Consider the following 19,396-nt stretch of genomic DNA (forward strand, 5'->3'; position numbering starts at 1 on the left):
TACCTGCAGCAGAAGCTCAGCAGATCTCTTCCTCTCCTCCTCCAATCTGATGTCCATGTTCTCCAGTTCCATTCTCATCCTGTCTGACCGCTCAGACAACACCTTTCTCTCCTCAGACACTTCATGTCTGGATGTGATGTTAATGTAATCCACATAAATATTAATATTATTCTTGTTCACTTTTACAGTACTTAAAAAAATATTAGTTTGAAACCCATTTACTGCTGTTATTGTTGTTAGTACAGTCATAAAGGGTTCATAAAAACCAAATGAGAATTTAAGACAGTAATACTGATAAAAGAAGTGGTATTTTTAAGATAAACGTCGCAATTAATCTGCAGTCTGGCCTTTTCTAATCACAGGCTTTTGCAGTTTCTTTGTACCACTCAGACGTACTGTTTAAAGAAACTGTGACACCAGGTCGACTTGATTTCTACAAGAGCAGGCTTGTTTTACCTGTTGCTGAGTCGCTCCGCCTGCAGCTGCATCTTTACATCCTTCGACTCTTTGCTCTTCTCTTCATACTTCCTCAGTAAAGATGTCAGATCGCTGCACTTGTCGTCGTACCTCCTCTGCAGTGCTGACATCTCATCTTGGAGCCTGGTGACCAGCTCCTTCTGAGACAGCAGCTCGGCCTGAGCCTTTACGGTCTGCGGAGCCGTAGAAAAACAAATTAATTACAAAAATGCCCGAATCCAAGGAATGTAGAAATTTAATAGGGTTGGTGCAGTTGAATGCAGATTCGGTGCTAATTGAACTTCTGAACGGACTGAATGTCAATGAAACTGCACACAGTTTGACAGGGAGACTGCGGCACAAGCCACAAAATTAGACAGTGAGTGAAATCCTGTAGCGTTTACCTGTTCCCTCTGCACACTGAGCTCCTGTTGGCTGCTGGTGAGCTGATCTTTTTGCCTCTCCAGGTCTTTCTGTACCCCCAACAGCAACTGATCATAGTGGCTCTTCAGCTGAGCGTCCTTTTCTGGACCTGCTGAGGTGCCAGGAGCTAAGAGATAAGAAGTGATAGTTAGATATAAGATATTCATTGCAGCAGAAATGTAAAATTTCTTGCTTTAAGCAGCGTCTGTGTGAAAGACTTATAGAAAGTTTTGCTATTTAATTGTCAAGGCTGTTGTTCATATTTTTAATTCCAGGATTATTTAATTTATTTAATCTTTTCTCATCTCATTTTCACACTCAAAACCTTGTGTTTAATAAGAAATAATAATGAATGAATCAAACTGCATAATTTCACCTTTCCATCTTCCATACTGGCTGTATCACAGCATAGCAGTAAGTGTTCCTTTTAATTACTTGAACATTTCATGTACTTAGCATATGAATGTAGTGACTGAAATGAGGATGTGAGAGGTAGCTAATTCAATTGCTCCTCACCATCTGAAGTGGCCTCTTGTTTGGTTTGCTGCTGCTTCGCCTCGGCCAGCTGCTGCTCCAGCTCCAGCGTGCGGGCGAGGACGGACTGAACGTAGGCCTCTCTCTGCTGGTCGTACGTCAGCCACTGCTGATTCTTCTCAAGAGCCTGGTGGTGAGATGCACATTGCAGGACACTGATAAAATGTAGTCTGCGCATTTACACGGTAGAGCTGTTCAATTCAAGGGCATGGAAAAACTGGACTCGTTTGCTGTATTTTTTATTGTAAATGTCAGGGGCATGAGTTTGGTTTTTCCATCAAAACTACTAAGTGAATAGAAAAGATTTTTCCATCCAAAAACGCAGTACCCAGCGTGCCCTTTGTTGATAGCATCTATTGATATTGACATAAAAGCCGGTTCTAGACACTGAATGATGAACTTCAGAGGATCATTTCATTCCCCTGGCCCTGAACAGAGTAATAGAATGAAATACTTCAATTATACGGCCGATGGCTGAGATATTTCAGTTACAAAGCTATAGCACAAAAGCATTTTTCAATAGTGAGAAAGTATGTAGTTAAATTACAAACAGGTACATACAAAACACACAGTAAATCATTCACTGCACTCACGTCTCTCAGTTGATCTTGTACCAATGCCACGTCTGCAGGAGGTACCTGTCCATTCTGCAGAGACATAAACACATTTTAGAAAATAAAAACAAGTCTGATAAACACAATATTGGCTTCGAAACTTATATCTGATCTAGCCGTCACAAAATAAATATATATATTTAAACTGGTTTCAAAATTAAACAGACAGAATTTACTTTGGATTGGCATGAATTAGCAAGTCCTAATAAGCAAAACTCTGTGTCACGCACCAGAAAACAGTTCCCTGCTGTCTGCCACTGTCAGTTCTGTTACAGTGCTGTCACTGAGGTGCCTTTGAAAAGTAATTTAAGTTCAAGTTAAATTTAAAAGAACTGAAGGTTTCCTATCCAATATTCCACAACACAGCGAGGGACTTGTTTGACATCAATCCAAGATAAATTAGTTGTTCTAAAAGAAAATGCTTTTTGTTCATGATGTTATGTTTGCCATCAGTTTTCTTTGCAAAATCTCAACAGACCCTTCCAACAGGAGGTTTACCACAGGCTTTAAATTACTTGTAGGCTCTCCAGTACGGCTGGAAATCACTGGTTTCATCACAGTATGATACTGTATTGATTTTCTGAACAATGAAACAATATTTGCTGATATCACAAAGTCTGCCACGATACGATTCAATTCTTCAATTACAATTCTTCAATTATGGCCCTGTGTCCTCATCTGAGGACATCACATTTTGGGTTTACTGCACCTTATACTTCATTCTGCTTACTTTAGACCTGTTGTCCTCGTCCGTGGAAACTTTTTTGTGCCATTTAGTGCTGGCAAAACCACAATACACTAATCCATGTAAAAACAAGATGGCAGCCATACAAACTTTACCAAATTAAGCAACGGTAACAAGCTACGACGTTGTTAATTAGAAAATACTAGTTTGAGGACATTGGGACTTTATTATCATTGACAATGTTTAGTTTTTTATACTAATCAGGTCCTACTGATCTAAAATAGCTGGGAGAAATTGAAAGTGCATACCAAACAACAGTTTAGGTCTCAGGAGGATATTCAGATTTTGATACGGGTAAACAGCATATTCTGTTCGGATATTCCGAATTGGGCCTGATTCCAAACAAAGCATTTTCTGATTAGGAAGTGGAATATGCCAATATTAGTCAGGTTTTTGAGGCACTTTGGACATGTATACAGTACATTCAGAGAATGCGTCTTTACTGGGGCTTTTACCGCAGTTTGTAAGATATGGCCACTTGTGTGTTTACGGTCAGCTCTGTACGTCATGGATACGTTGCTCACAAACCAAGGCTTGGATAGCATGCTCAAAAGAAGGCCCTGATTTCTGGTTGGAAGCAGAAACACACCTACTTTTAAACATTACGAATATTGGATATTGGATATTAGCAGGTTTTTGGATATGTGTAAATACTGCAACGCTGATCTTTCCAAGACAATGGTTAAAAGGAATGAAAGAAGAAGGCTGTGTTTGTACGGTTGAACAACCCTGCCAGTGGTGGAAGACTTAGAGCAAATTTGCACAAGTGGCTCCAGCCGTTTCACTTTAACATATTTTGACATGATAAACAAAATGTTAGCACACATTAATTGGAGTTTGCATGGAGTTTCCAATATTAGTGGAACTTAGTAGGGATATTTTTTCAGAATAATGGCAAAAACTGGAATATTTTGCACATGTACAACTAATCATTATTTACCTAGCACTTGGCTGCTAGCACTGTTTGAATGCTTCGGAAAGAGGAGCATATGGACAAAAATGGTGACAGAGAAGTGCCATGGGGATTTCACAATAAAGGCCTATCTTAAGGATGACGTTATGAATCGATGTATTCACTTTGCACTGATGATATTCGTTCATTAGTCACTGAATCAATATATCGAGAGATGTATCGTTACACCCCTACTTGACAGCTTCAGTGATTACTTAGCTTTGTTTTTAATAATGCAAGTAATAACACTGGAGCAAATGATGCTTCTACGCACTACTTGTTCCAGAGACTTGACCCTACGACAAAGGGCGCAAACCCTTGAGCCAATTCCTCGACGTGCATCCCTAGAAGACTACCTATCATCTCATAATTCTGTCAACCTGACCCTGAGGTCTCCATGTCTGATCCCACCCAAAGTCTAATCTTAAGGAAACCCTTTCAGAACAGTAGGCATCAGCAATCATCTCTGTTGCTGAGCTCTCACAGTTACAGACAAGCATGTTGAGCTTGTCAACTTTTTCTAGATGGGTTTAAACGTACGTCCCATAAGCTAAGCCAACTAACAGCTTTTGCGAGTCCAAGAACATGGGGAAGGTTGAGGTCAGGGTCTGTCAGTCAGATTATGACTAGTAATGCGAAAGGAACTAAGCTAAGGGCTTGGGAACTTCCTGGAACTTTACCAGACAGACATAGCGATAAGGAGATGTATCTACAGCGGGACCCGAAAGACGCCGATATCACAAGGAACTATGTGTTTACAAGTATCACCTATTCCTATCTATTTGTATACATACTCTGCATTTTAATACCTTCCAACTTTGAATCTAAAACAGAGACATAAAAACTAAAGCAGGTGTTGTGCAAACAATATGAGAGAACATTTAGATTCAAAGACAGTATTTCCAGCATTCTGGTGACCTTTATGAGAAACAAAAACAAGGAACTTTAAAAAACTGCATCTTATTTTTGTAAAAACTCCCCTTGTCTTTCTTCACACCCTTCTTTTCTTTTAGTCACAACTGAGACAACAATGTAGCTAAACGGTCTACAATTCTCGGTAACACTGTTATGATTACTTAGAAACATCAATGATGAACGAGCCTAGCGGTGTACAGTATGCACAGTTACAACAGGAGCCTTTAATAGGCTGCGGCAGCTATCATTCCTACATAAAAGCACGTCTTTATCTGTGTAAACAATACATGCTTTATGCTGGCTGATGCACAGAGACTCCTTCACCCCAGCTGATTCTGAAGTTTGATTAAGATGGAAGACAATCAGGAGACATTATGCTGAGCGAGAGCTCCTGGAAAAACTGGCTGAGACTCAGGAAAATTAGGTGGGGTATTTTTTTCACCTCTTGAAATTAAATATGAATTAGATTGAATTAAGCTTCACTTAGGGCCCCAAAAGCCCCAAAGTATGTGATCTCTGAGTGTTCAGCTATCTGAATTCCTCAGGTTTTTACTTGTGATTTTGCCACCTCTCCAGAAACCAAGGAGAATCCTGATGACCGCTCTGTACGGGTGTTGTGAGGGCCTGCTGTGCTCAAGGCATCAAAGGGCTGACTGCAAATCAGTGCTGCCTTTTGATACAGACGGAGAGCCTACAATTGCGAGGGAGTGCCAACCACTATACATCCCATATTTATCTATATTCCATCATATCTATACAATCCCACTGACAAAGGGTCCCTTTTATCTCTCACAACTGATGTCCTGTTGAACAGATATTGATGGCTACAGGAGTACCAAAGAATAGTGTATTTACATTTACAGTGTGTCATTTGTGCCACGTATTCGTTGCACCTTTAGCTTCCACTATAACAAATTCTCCAGAGAGAGGATAATGTCAATGTCAGAGGAAAACAATCAGAGGTCACACAGTGCCACCCAGTGGACAAAGGAACAACTGCACGGACATTTTCCAAAATAAGTCTCTTGTCATGCAGTACACTCATATGAAAATCTGTTTCTGTTGAAATGTACATTAAACCTAATGACATCAAGGTGATATATTTGTTAGGTGTACAAGCTACTGATCAAAACAGGTGACATGATTTTTCAAAAAACCTGACTGAAGGCAAATGTCACATCCTCTCGGTTGTTTCAAAACACTGTTACAGGAGTTTTGTACACAGTCTTCTATATGCCAATGTCTGAGCTAGTCTTTGTAAGCATGTGTAGTTGCTGTTTTTTTACATTCATTCCTAGTATACATTAACATAAGTCTTGGCTTTTCTTTGTAGTGATCTTTTAGAGCTTTACATTTATATTGTATGTTTGTGTTCTGTGTTGTCTGCCTGTCTGTCTGTCTTGGCCAGGACACTCTTGAAAAAGAGACCTTTAATCTCAAGAGGTTTTTCTGGTTAAATAAATAAATACAAGACACACTTTAAAGTAAACTACATTATTAGAAGGGTGCTGAAATGATATCAGTTATGTGAAAAAAGAGGCCACATTAATGCCAGTGCCAACTTGTCAAACTAATGAGAACATCCAGGCAGGTGTTTGTATCGATATTAAGGCCGAGCAATTTAATGATATTGTGATGAGACTAGAAATCTAAAAAGTCTTCGATTTCAGATATAGTAATATCATTACTGTTGTCCCTTCCTGGTTCTAAAGGCTGCATCACAGGAAAGTGATGTCATTTTCTGAACTCACCATTCTGTTCTAGTATTTGTCTCTACCCATTTAGTCATTATATCCACATTACTGATATTTATTTTTCTGTGACCACTTATCCTGTTGGGGGTCACTGGGGGTCGTTTGGGGGGGGGGGGCTGGAGGCTTTCCCAGCTGGCATTGGGTGAGAGGGAGGGTACACCATTGACAGGTCACCAGACTATCACAAGGGCTGACACATAGAGACAGACAACCATTCACACTCACATTCACACCTACGGACAATTTAGAGTCACCAATTAACCTGCATGTCTTTGGACTGTGGGAGGAAGCCGGAGTACATGGAGAAAACCCACGCTGACACTGGGAAAGCCCCCCACCTCTTGCTGTGAGATGACAATGCTAACCACGGCAGCACCGTGCCGCCTCATTACTGGTAATTTATCAAAAATCGTATTGTGTGATCATCATGTGCAAGCACCAACCCCTCAATGCCATTGCAATATTGATATCAATGTATTTGGTCACAAATATTGACAGTGTTCACGAGTAAGGATTGCCTGGGGCGAGTAAAATGCCATGTCGGGCTAGTAAATCTGGCAATGTACTTGCCTGATTGCGCAACAGGTACAAAAAATTAAGTAGACACATCACTGATGATGGAAGTAGCGAAGGAGTGAGCAATCTCACTTTAATCTCTGTTGAGAGTTGCACTTGTGCAGCACCAATTGGGCACTTGCGAGAAAATGGCAGCCATTAAAGAAAAAGTTTACGAGCTAAAGAGCAACAAGCATTTTAATTATCAGGGAAACAGCAGTTTAGTTGGGTAGTATGAGAGGATGTGAGCAAAAGTCAACTATGAACTGTGCAGTTTGCGGCAAGTTTGATAGCAAGGCAGATAAAATGTTTCTTTAAGGACAATAAAGTTTGGTCCTTGTTGTGATTTGGTAACCGCTAATAAATGAAACAATATGTGGAGGGGGAAGTCAAAATGTACTTCAGGCAAGTAGATTTCTGACCCACTTGTCCGACTGGGCACATAAAAAAAAAAAAAAAAAACATTAACACTGAACTCAGTGTGAAATTTGATTTTCTCCATATTGCCCAGCCCTAATTAATATTTGTTTTGATACTGTGCATCTGTTTAATTTTGGATACTGTATATTTGTTTATTGTACATAGTGTTCTTTATCCATTGTCCCTTGTGATATCTTCTATCCTTTGTTCTTATACTCTTGTTATTCATATTTTTCAGCATTTATACCTTGTGTTTTATTGTTAATCGACATTCAGAGTGTGAGGCAAAGGAAGAACTTCATTCACAATAAATGCCATAACTTGTAAAGGTTTGAGTATAGAGGCCACAAGTCAACCTACCATGGACTGTGCTTCCAGGGACTGACAGCGAGCAGAAACAGTGGCCAGCTGGTTTTTCAAGTTCCCTGTCTCCTGCGACAAATTCTGGAACAACGCGTCCCTCTGCTCTGCCTCCCTCCTCCGCTGCTCTAGCTGGGCCTGCAGTGATGCTACCACCTGAAGAACACAACACCATGAACAAACAACACCTTGACGAGCCTCAACGGCAGCCACGTTAACCAGATTTTTTTTTTTTCCCCCCTTAAAACCTTTGTTTATGCAGAAGCAGTTCACTGGGGATACTTGCTGTTCTCCAAGCAATTATCTGCTTCACACAAATGGCATTACAGGGCTGGCAGTGCGCTGGCATTGCCCACTGAGCAGCTCTGGTTTTAGCACTTTGGTTGATGAAAGTTAATGAGGAAGAGGCAAGTGCGATTAAATCACATTACATATTCAAGATGTCTGGGAAAACAAATAGCTGATATTCCATTTACCAGCATGTTATTTCCAAGTTTTAGCCTCATGGCACTCTGACTAGTCTAAATTAGAAAACGATTTCGGCAACAATAGAAGAGATTTCACACGGATAAGCAACAACCTCAAACAAACAGCATCAGTTTCTCCAACAGTGTCACAAAGACACACTCACAACAGTGAAAGAAAGTTGGGTTTATAAATATCAAGTGAACAGCATACACACCATGTGTTAGTATGCAGTTTTTGCTGGCTGTCTAAACGTCACTTAGCTGAGCTGCTGTCAAAACGGGATAGAAGCTATTTCCCCCCCAACTGCTTTTTATGGCAGCTCAGTGGGGATCTAGTATGATTTTTTTTCCCTTTCTGACAGTTGTCTGCTGCCAGTAATACATATGCCACCAATACAATGCCAAAAGTGCAACAAATCTTCACAAGTTGAGGAGTACTCTCAAAGACACAGCTGTGGGTATATTGCCTCAACCTGGGCACAGAAATGCTGGCTCAGTATGTCCGAACCTGTCTTTCTGTGTGACCATGTTGACAGAGGGCTTCCAGCTGGATCTACACCAGTCTGCCGTAAATTTGATTTTTGTAGCCATATATTTCTGCAGAAATGTGTCATGTATACACACCTCTCCTCCTTTAGCTGACAGCTGCTGTCTCATTGTTTCTAGTTCCTGTTCTTTAACGAGCAACTGCTGATTGTTTCTCTCTCGCAGCGTCTCGAGGGAAAGGATCCTCTGAAATAATCAACACGACACACCATGTATTAAAACATGAAAACAGGCACAAGACATGCTGACATCCAGACACATTTAAATCCAACACTCTCTTCACCTCCAGTAGCTTGCTTTTATCTGTGTCGGGGGGTTTGATGTGTCGCTTGGCCAGTTCATCGATCTTTCTCCTGAGGTGAGCGTTCTCCTTCCTGACTTTGTCCAGCTCCACCTCAGCTTTGGACGCAGAGCTGCTGGATTTGAAACCCAACCTGCTGACGATGGTCTCTTTGGCACCTTTGGATGTCATGGCTGCTTTGTTGGGTGTTGAGGAAGTAACTTGAACTTCAAAGAAAAGCAAATCATCACATAGATTTGTGTTTCTTGTGTAAAATTCACCTGATAAATTGTGACAGAAATCATTTAGACAGTAAATAATCAAACTGAAGTGAAAGCTCAAAACACTAAACCCTTATGAAACATCCCATATCAAGTATAAAACTGCTGCCATGCAGACATACTATTATATATTTGTATTAAAATTAAATTATGCAAAAGGCTTTACAGCTTACAAGTGTAAATCGACTAAAAAATGAACAAATTTGTCTCTAAAATATTCACAATTTCAATGTTTCCAGTAAATTAGCTAAATGTCAGGCATTTACACGCTTATTTCATAGTAATTTATCCTCATATTATGACGTAATTAAGTGTAAAGTCCAAATAAACACATTAAACCGATACTAAGTAGTAAAACTGACATTTCCTGTTCATTAGCTTACACACACACCGTCGCACCTGTCATTAGTTCAAAGCTTTTCATAAACTACCGTTAAACCGTTTTAATTGCAAACCAGCAATTTTAAACCAATACAACGATAGCAAATATTCTCGGCAGAGTTAGAAACAAAATATTTTACACTCACAGATAAAATAAAGTGAAGATATTCTCCGTAAAACAGCCTGTTTGTGACAACAACAAGACCGTTTTCTAACCAGACGCTTTCGTTTCCTGAAGTTTGAATTGCAGCGCGTTGACGTCATATCCGTGATGTGGAAATGGGGGTGCGTATGTTTGCATAACGCGGCGTGTCTCGATTACATGTTGGGCGGTGCAGTGTGGGAAATATAGCGATTTTTAAAGTTCTTTGTTCATATAATTTACAATGCTATCAATCTACACTATTTCCGTTCAATTTACGTAGCGTTTACACTCAAATAAGCTAGGAATCAGGCTTTTCAGCGCTCTGGCGACTGATACATGTTTTGCACCGGACCGCCCCGTTGATCTGGATGAAGCGAACACACAGAGGAGACATGTATTGCCCACCCACAGACTGGTTTGTCTTGTTTGAGGATCTCAGCTCTGTGAAACCTCTACAGACTGACATTTATATAAAAATATAATGGCAGTGGGCATTGATTAAGCTGAAACCATCTTAAAGATGAAAACTATTCCTGTGACTCAAAATACTCTTAGAATAGAGCCTGTATTACTTATAAATGGGGTAGAAATTGAAAATTAAAAATAAAAAAAAATAAACATATAAGACAACGTTTTTCTCCTAAAATCCAATTCCCTTCATATTCTGTATTTCTAACAAGATTAAAAAGACTTATTTTAAAAAGTTGCCCAATTTCCACCTTTGTAATATAATGTCTAGATTAAGTGCTTTGAATAAAACAAGTACATTTAGCAATAATGAACCTGAAATGCTGATACATTTGTTTTTTAGTTTGGATTTGGAAATACATATTTTAAGGAATATTTATAAGACGTTATTGTTTATTTTGACAGCAGTGTTAGTTATGATCCTGCTTGGTAAATTTCATACACACAAATCTAAATTGACCTTTTTTTCCCTCCTTATTCAGTCTCAGTCCGTCTCTTGTCCATTAGACAATATGCAGTTTCTATGATGTCTGACTCTGGAACATTTACCTTTGTTCAATAAAACTGAATAGGGGGAAAAAACCTTTACAGAGTGGCATTGACACATCACTGAAAGACCATATTCATAGAAACTGCACTGCCAGGAAACAGCGTATTTCCTGCATGATATTTGATAATAGCATGACACTCTGATACTGCCTCCTATTATCAAGAGACATCACGAGAGATGTAGATGGTCTTGGTCAGAGCATTAACCAACAGCTTTCAAGTGACTGACTCATTACAAAATTGTTTTCATAAAGGGACTGTTCTTTACATATCAGAAAAGGGGGGTGTTTTTTGGTTTTTTTTTTCTTTTTCTTTACACTCCCTAAAAGCTACAAATAGTTTTCCTTGAGCCTCCCTGAGTGACTAGCAGAAAATGCATGACCCTCCCTCCACCATAAATTAGTCATTGGATTTTAAAAACGTACCCTTCGAAGTTTGAAAGTTAAAAGTTGGAGATGAAATCCTGGAGTTGAAAAAAGCCTTTTGGCATGCATGCTGGTTAATTTGTGCAAACTGTTTATTTCTGGCCAAATTTTAAATGAGCAGTAGACTGAAGGGATTTTGATAATTAATACATTTTTGATCTGTTTTTTTTTCTGACGCAAGCACTTGTCGCATCTGAGGTGTCCAAGGACTGTCCGAAATGGGAATATCCAAGGATAATTTCTGTTTTCACAGTATCTGGCTGTGGTGAATGGTGTCATCTTGGCGTTTTTTAAAGAAATTATGCCTTCCAAACCCACTTGAAAGGCATGATTTCTTTAAAAATCTGCAGTGAAATAAATACAAAATACAACCATTTTAAAAAATAACTTAATTCACTGGGCCGACTGCTGGCAACTTTTAAGGCGGAACGTTAACTTCTGATGTTACTCAATGCACGAGCTGACAACATGAATCCATCAGCACACCTTAAATTTCACTGTGACAACTTTGACCATTACTTAAGTTTTTAAATGACACACATTTTGTAATGAGTGGATCTTCAAGTGTTTATATATATTAAAACTGACCGGGTCATGTGAACTGCACATATTCTAATCCTCACTCAGAGAAAAAAAAAATCATCATAGAGCGTTGTTCCTGTGGGCTCCAGCAACACTAAACCCCTGAGCTTGCTTTAGAAGAACTAAATGCACAAACCCGCTATTTTTAAATATCCCATGGAAAGAGACTCTCACTGCAGCCTGTTTTATTCTGTTCTGAAAATGTCGGCATGCAGCCTCGTTCTGTGGACGATAAACGAGGTGCAGACTTCCATCTGTGTCACTGATAATGAGGAAATACAGTGAGTGCTGGACGGAGCAGTGAGTGACAACAACCCCGCCCACATTTAAGAGCAATGTTTGCAGTGGAAACACTAGGGTCTAGGCACCATGTCTGAAGGGTTACTGTTGGTTCCAAAGGTACCATACTGAAAGTGTTTGGTGAAAACGGGGCTTTACTGTCACTTTCACCGGTGACCATGTTTACATAGACTAAACAACATTCCTGTATATAGTATACCTTTAAATGTGATTATCATTCTGAATATTTTTGGGTTGTGGACAAAACAAGACATTCGTGGACATCATCTCAGGCTTCGGGAAACACTGATCGACTCTCCACCATTCTCCGACATTCTGAGAAAATAATTGACAGTTTAATCAACTATGAAAATAACCATTAGCTGCAGCCTGAAACACAGACATGAAGAGACTCAGTAGCTGTGGAGGAAAGAGCAATAAAACCAGGATTTGTATTTTCCCATTGTAGGGCAGGCTAATGGCAGGTTAATAGGGGCTAATTATAATGAATTTTAGGGTGTAAATACCTTACATGAGCTACACAGTGCTTACAGTTGAATAATAACAGGTGTGAGAGTTTCATTATTTCTTAAAATTGAGAAATTAATGACCATTCCCGTGCTAAATGAATCTTTGAGTAATGCAGAATCAACTCAGGACACAACCTAGATGACCTCATTATTTTGTTCGTGTTTTATCGCAGCACAGTAATTAGCATGTCAGGTGCTATATTTTGTAGTTGGTATGACATCCTTTTATAGCACGCCAGGTGACGTGTTGATACTACAGTGTTAAATAGCAGCACAAAACAAAGTGTTTAAAGTAGTGAAGTCGCATGACAACCCTGTACAGACCTTTAACATTCCAACAGCAGCATGATGATCAATTAAAGCTCACTGTTTATGCTGCCATAAGGGCAAACAGAGGCAACGAGTCAAAGTCGGAACATAATAATTACAACATTAATTAATCAGGCTTGTCACTCATGTCATTTTCTTTACATTCTCATTTCTTGCAGCATGTTTCATATCCACTTTATTATTGACTCTTTATACATTTCATATAGGATTAGAGTGGAAGTCAAGAAAACGTGTCCAATAAATCCGCCGTATCTCTTAAAACATGATCAAAAGTCATTTAAATAATATGAGGAAAACAATGAACTGATCCAAAAACATTATTGTCTTTTTAAAAAGCAGTCAATCCAGATTGTCACCTCACATTTGGGAATTTATTTCTGCCTAGAGAGAGTGTGTTTCTAGCCTGGGAACCAGACAAATCCACAAGCACAGGTTTTATTTGCTCTGGCAGATCATTTGCATTTGTGAATTGGTCCTGCGATGCCAGGCTGGTGTGTTTTCTATTTCAGAAAATGTTTCAGCCGTGGTGGAGCAGGCGCCCCATGTACAAGGCTGTTGCTGCAGCGGCCCGGGTTCGAATCCAGCTCATCGGCCCTCTGCTGCATGTCATCCCCTCTCTCTCCCCCCCTTTCATACTTACCTGTCCTGTGCATTAAAGGCAAAAATGCCCAAAAAATATCTTAAAAAAGAAAATGTTTCACTACAAGTGAAGTTTGGCTTCTCAGCGTAGGATCTGGGATCAAAATATGTAGCTGTTTTTCCCACATACATTTAGCCACAGGGGTGTTGAAAGCATATAAATAACTCCACTGGCAGCACAAGTACATTAAGACAGGGTTTGCTGTTAAAAATATCCCATCATCCTTGCTTTCATTAGAAGGCAAACTATGCCTGTCTTACAATATTATGGATTTGATTTGATCTGACAAAAGGTGAAAACTTCAAGTAACACATGAATGATTTTTATTTACATATTATTTATGCTGCGCCGGCTGCATTAGATAAGCTCTAGACCTCTCGCAGGCTTTGTGGTAGGCACGATCAATCCCTTGTACTAAAGTAACCTCTTTCTGGAAACTTGTTTTAAGTTCTTCAAAACCTTCAGCAGCAGAAAATTCTTTTCAATCTTTAAAAACTAAAAGACCTTATTTGAAATGCCTCAGATGAAAACTACTTGCAGTCAATAGACTGTTCCTGTCAGCGACCTTGGCGGTATAAATAGTGGTTGGCAATTATGAAGTGTGTGTAATGTTTGAAGTGTTATTGTATTCACAACTGTGATTCATATCAAAAGTGAAAGTTGGCTTTAAGTTGCTCAAATGAACTTTGAATGAAGTAATTAAATTTTTCGCAGGGGTCAATGTTGTTTACTCAGTACTTTTCAAAATTAAAAGAATTAATTGGTGTAAAAGCAATAAACTTGACACTATGAAGTTCTCATAGTGGGTTGGCGCGATATCAGAGTTTCACTACACGATTACTGTGGCCGAAAGAGCTCACAATAACAATATTATCACAGTATCTACAGAAAAAGTGAAAATAAAGGCAATAATTCTATCAGTCAAGATCATTTTGGCAAATTAATTACACTAAAAATACAAATGCGGGGAGGTGGCAGGAGAGTCTGCAACCATAACCGTACAAAATCATACAAAAGCAGCAATTAGACTTAATGGATACTGAAAAGGTAACCAGATGGTGTTGGGGAGGGAGACAAAGCAAGACCTGAAAGAAATGCAAATGATTTTAGAGAGCTGGATTACTTATACCAGAGGTGCTCAGTCTTTTTTTGCTGCTCAGGTCCCCTTACAAGATAGCAAATATACCAGACACCCCCTCATGTGCATCCCTTGGAATAATTGTATGTAGCCCACTTATTACTTCTGTATAGCCTTAGTTATTATGTGATAGAACACCACAAGATAATTTTTTTAGAAAGATATTATAGGTGTATTAAAAGTATTTGCATCATCTCGACACAACCCAGCCAACATTTGTATGCCAGGTGTCTTGCATCCCTTTTGATATGTGAAGGTATTGCGAGCTTATGGGTATGATGTGGGGGTGGGTCAGTAAATGAGAGCTATGTACGTATGTATGTATGTACGTACGTACGTACGTACGTACGTACGTATGTATGTACAGTACAGGCCAAAAGTTTGGACACACCTTCTCATTCAAGGCGTTTTCTTTATTTTCATGACTATTTACATTGTAGATTCTCACTGAAGGCATCAAAACTATGAATGAACACATGTGGAGTTATGTACTTAACAAAAAAAGGTGAAATAACTGAAAACATGTTTTATATTCTAGTTTCTTCAAAATAGCCACCCTTTGCTCTGATTACTGCTTTGCACACTCTTGGCATTCTCTCCATGAGCTTCAAGAGGTAGTCACCTGAAATGGTTTCCACTTCACAGGTGTGCCTTATCAGGGTTAATTAGTGGAATTTCTTGCTTTATCAATGCGGTTGGGACCATCAGTTGTGTTGTGCAGAAGTCAGGTTAATACACAGCCGACAGCCCTATTGGACAACTGTTAAAATTCATATTATGGCAAGAACCAATCAGCTAACTAAAGAAAAACGAGTGGCCATCATTACTTTAAGAAATGAAGGTCAGTCAGTCCGGAAAATTGCAAAAACTTTAAATGTGTCCCCAAGTGGAGTCGCAAAAACCATCAAGCGCTACAACGAAACTGACACACATGAGGACCGACTCAGGAAAGGAAGACCAAGAGTCACCTCTGCTTCTGAGGATAAGTTCATCCGAGTCACCAGCCTCAGAAATCGCAAGTTAACAGCAGCTCAGATCAGAGACCAGATGAATGCCACACAGAGTTCTAGCAGCAGACCCATCTCTAGAACAACTGTTAAGAGGAGACTGCGCGAATCAGGCCTTCATGGTCAAATAGCTGCTAGGAAACCACTGCTAAGGAGAGGCAACAAGCAGAAGAGATTTGTTTGGGCCAAGAAACACAAGGAATGGACATTAGACCAGTGGAAATCTGTGCTTTGGTCTGATGAGTCCAAATTTGAGATCTTTGGTTCCAACCGCCGTGTCTTTGTGAGACGCAGAAAAGGTGAACGGATGGATTCCACATGCCTGGTTCCCACTGTGAAGCATGGAGGAGGAGGTGTGATGGTGTGGGGGTGTTTTGCTGGTGACACTGTTGGGGATTTATTCAAAATTGAAGGCACACTGAACCAGCATGGCTACCACAGCATCCTGCAGCGACATGCCATCCCATCCGCTTTGCGTTTAGTTGGACGATCATTTCTTTTTCAACAGGACAATGACCCCAAACACACCTCCAGGCTGTGTAAGGGCTATTTGACCAAGAAGGAGAGTGATGGAGTGCTGCGGCAGATGACCTGGCCTCCACAGTCACCGGACCTGAACCCAGTCGAGATGGTTTGGGGTGAGCTGGACCGCAGAGTGAAGGCAAAGGGGCCAACAAGTGCTAAACACCTCTGGGAACTCCTTCAAGACTGTTGGAAAACCATTTCAGGTGACTACCTCTTGAAGCTCATGGAGAGAATGCCAAGAGTGTGCAAAGCAGTAATCAGAGCAAAGGGTGGCTATTTTGAAGAAACTAGAATATAAAACATGTTTTCAGTTATTTCACCTTTTTTTGTTAAGTACATAACTCCACGTGTTCATTCATAGTTTTGATGCCTTCAGTGAGAATCTACAATGTAAATAGTCATGAAAATAAAGAAAACGCATTGAATGAGAAGGTGTGTCCAAACTTTTGGCCTGTACTGTATGTATGTATGTATGTATGTATGTATGTATGTATGTTTTATGCTGTGATTGCATCCACTGTAATGAAGAGTGTTGTATGTTTTGTGTCGGACTCCCTTGAAAACGAGATGGTTCATCTCAAGGGGCTATCCATTAATAAATTTTGTTGTATATGTTGGGCCCATGTGGGTAATAAATGGGCTGTAAAATGTGCCCTATACAGGACTGTCCATGACTTTCATATTGGCCCCATGACACTTGCATGGATGGGTTTACCCTGGTAGGCCCCAGATAAGATGCCCATTTTGGACCCATACCCACTTTGTTCACAGGTAGCCCCAGCACAACCCATGTGGGGCCCACCTGGGCAAACACACCTGTGTGGGGAATTTGCATGGGGCCAATATGGAACACATGGACAATCCAATATAGGGCCCATTTTTCAGCCCATTTACTATCCACATGGGTCCCACATACAAATGTTGGCTGGGAGAATATCAATAAAACAATGCAACTGACATCAGTTCAGAGAGAAAGTTTCACTCGGAGTGCAACATTGGCTGAATAAAAAGCAGGTTCTGATAGATAAACTAAGCCCAAAAAGTAAGGAAATGTGTGTTTGATAGATTATTTCTATGTTGTAACAATGCTTCTTGGCAATAAATCTTATACCCTTGGAAAGCCTGTTTATTTCCCTTTAAAATGGTGCCACATTTGTAAGAAACATGCATTTGTGGGATGAGCAGCAGAGCTGAGTATGTGGGTTGCGCCAATGAAAAATTTGCCAAATCAGCTTTTTTTTTTTGCTTTCTATTGACTCTTGTTTTGAGCTTCTGGTACCCCCAGGTGCCGACAATCAGGTGCCTGACTGGCACCTGATCGTCAGCACCTGTGAGCATGGGCCCTGCTACAGTGGTCAGTTGGTGTCTGCTCCAAGAATAGTTAGTTAGATATTGGGGTGGCAGTAGGGAATTGGGTAGGGAACCAGACAGTCACCTGCTCAAGTCCCCATGTGGACCCAGCATGGTGCACTGACTGCTAGCTGGAGAGGTGCCAGTTCACGTCCTGGGTACTGCCGAGGTGCCCCTGAGCAAGGCACCAAACCCCAGACTGTTTGGGGTGCCTGTCCAAGGCAGTCCCTTCATTCTCACATCTCTCCATTTAATACAATTAAAAGTCCTGTTTGTGCATGTGTGTATATTTGAGGCCTGTGTGTATGTCACAAAAACTGAATTTTGCCTTGGGGATTGATAAAATATATCTTCTTCTTCTTCTAATTAAAAAAAAGAAGTTATAATTTAAATTTATGAATCTGAAAACTTTTCAGGGACACTGGCACTCTGGCAGAGTGCCACATATCCTCATACAACAGTTCTATAAAAATAATCTGCTTGGCAACCAGACCAGGCTTCTAATTGAGACAGGCCTTGATTTATCTAAATGTGTAGCTACACCAGGCTAGTAAAAGGGACTGGGTGTTTAATTGGGACTAGGCTTTTAATTGAAGTTTTACGGTATGCAAAATTTACTGGCTCATGATTATATAGGATATGTTTGAATTTTGGTGCATTACCTTTGAAAGAAAACGTACGAACATCACATGAGAACACAATGTTATCATCAGTACATGTTACGTTGCTTTGTACCCATTGCCTCTGATTTTATGGATGTCCACGCTGTCAGTAAACCTCCACTAGCTAACTATTCATAAAGGTTAACATCGTCGTCAGTGGTTTCACACCTTCGATTTTCATAAGATTTGATATGATTTGATTCATAAAATTATTGAAAGCTATGACTTAATTACAGTCACCCTGGTTGGCTGTGTTCACTGGTCTGTCCAAGCAGTAACTCCCAGCTGAGGATCATGGATCAATATAAAGCCTTCTCCTGGCTGAACCAGTAATGGCCTGCCTGGTCAAAGGACACCCCAAGATGCATTATGTTCTCGTACCATCAGAGCTGTAGATATCCATAACTCTGCTCCCTGGAGAGAAGCACAGAGATGGAGACATACTCCAAACTGGATGGAGTCAGCTCTCCCATGCTAAAGCTGGGAAACTCTTCCCTTCAGCTTTGTCCAGCTGGCTAATTAAAGACTACAGGGAGACAGCAGCATGACAAGTAACATGTCACCAAAGAAACCTGTACTATAATTTATCTGGACAGCACAAGAGTAAAGATGTTTCTTTCTGTTCACCATTCAGTGATTCACAGAGCTGCCAGACTCTCAGCCTGGCCGCAGGTTGTCTCACCAGGGCTGGGAGGAGCTTGGCTCATGGATCAGTCTCCTGGTGAGCCATGTCCGCATCATCAGCAGAGCACAAGCAGCTCGACCACTTTGCAGCAGACCTCATGCTGCCCCACATTACCGACTTGCCTTGCTCCCATCGCCTGGAGCTGGATCACTGAGTGACCTGGGAGAGGCACACTTCTGTTGTGGCTTACACCGGCTCTGCAATGTACCGGCGAAGCACACAATCTATCAGTGAAAGAGATTTTGTGCCCCGTAGAGAGCCATAAAGTATAAGCCAAATCACCTTGATTAGATCAGATCAGATCAGATGAAACTTTAATGAAATTGGGCTGCAGAGGGTAAACAGTGGAGTGTTGCATGCTCTCTTGTGTTGCTATATTTTCCTCCTACATTAAAAAC

General features: G+C 40.3%; 1 protein-coding gene across 1 annotated transcript in view; it reads right to left on the reverse strand.

Annotated features, from left to right (window-relative positions):
* Positions 1 to 9,910, reverse strand: part of pde6c (phosphodiesterase 6C, cGMP-specific, cone, alpha prime) — a 49,651-nt gene extending 39,741 nt beyond the window's left edge. The window contains exons 1-9 of the mRNA XM_049563555.1: positions 9,830 to 9,910; positions 9,025 to 9,248; positions 8,820 to 8,927; positions 7,729 to 7,884; positions 2,007 to 2,060; positions 1,396 to 1,540; positions 861 to 1,006; positions 457 to 650; positions 4 to 127 (exon numbers count right to left, since the gene is read on the reverse strand). Of these exons, the coding sequence (XP_049419512.1) occupies positions 4 to 127; positions 457 to 650; positions 861 to 1,006; positions 1,396 to 1,540; positions 2,007 to 2,060; positions 7,729 to 7,884; positions 8,820 to 8,927; positions 9,025 to 9,213 (1,116 nt within the window). The 5' untranslated portion in view covers positions 9,214 to 9,248; positions 9,830 to 9,910. The remainder of the gene's footprint in view (positions 1 to 3; positions 128 to 456; positions 651 to 860; positions 1,007 to 1,395; positions 1,541 to 2,006; positions 2,061 to 7,728; positions 7,885 to 8,819; positions 8,928 to 9,024; positions 9,249 to 9,829) is intronic.
* Positions 9,911 to 19,396: the final 9,486 nt, after the last annotated feature.

Source organism: Epinephelus fuscoguttatus, linkage group LG20 (assembly GCF_011397635.1).
Source record: "Epinephelus fuscoguttatus linkage group LG20, E.fuscoguttatus.final_Chr_v1".
NCBI classification, from domain to species: Eukaryota; Metazoa; Chordata; class Actinopteri; order Perciformes; family Serranidae; genus Epinephelus; species Epinephelus fuscoguttatus.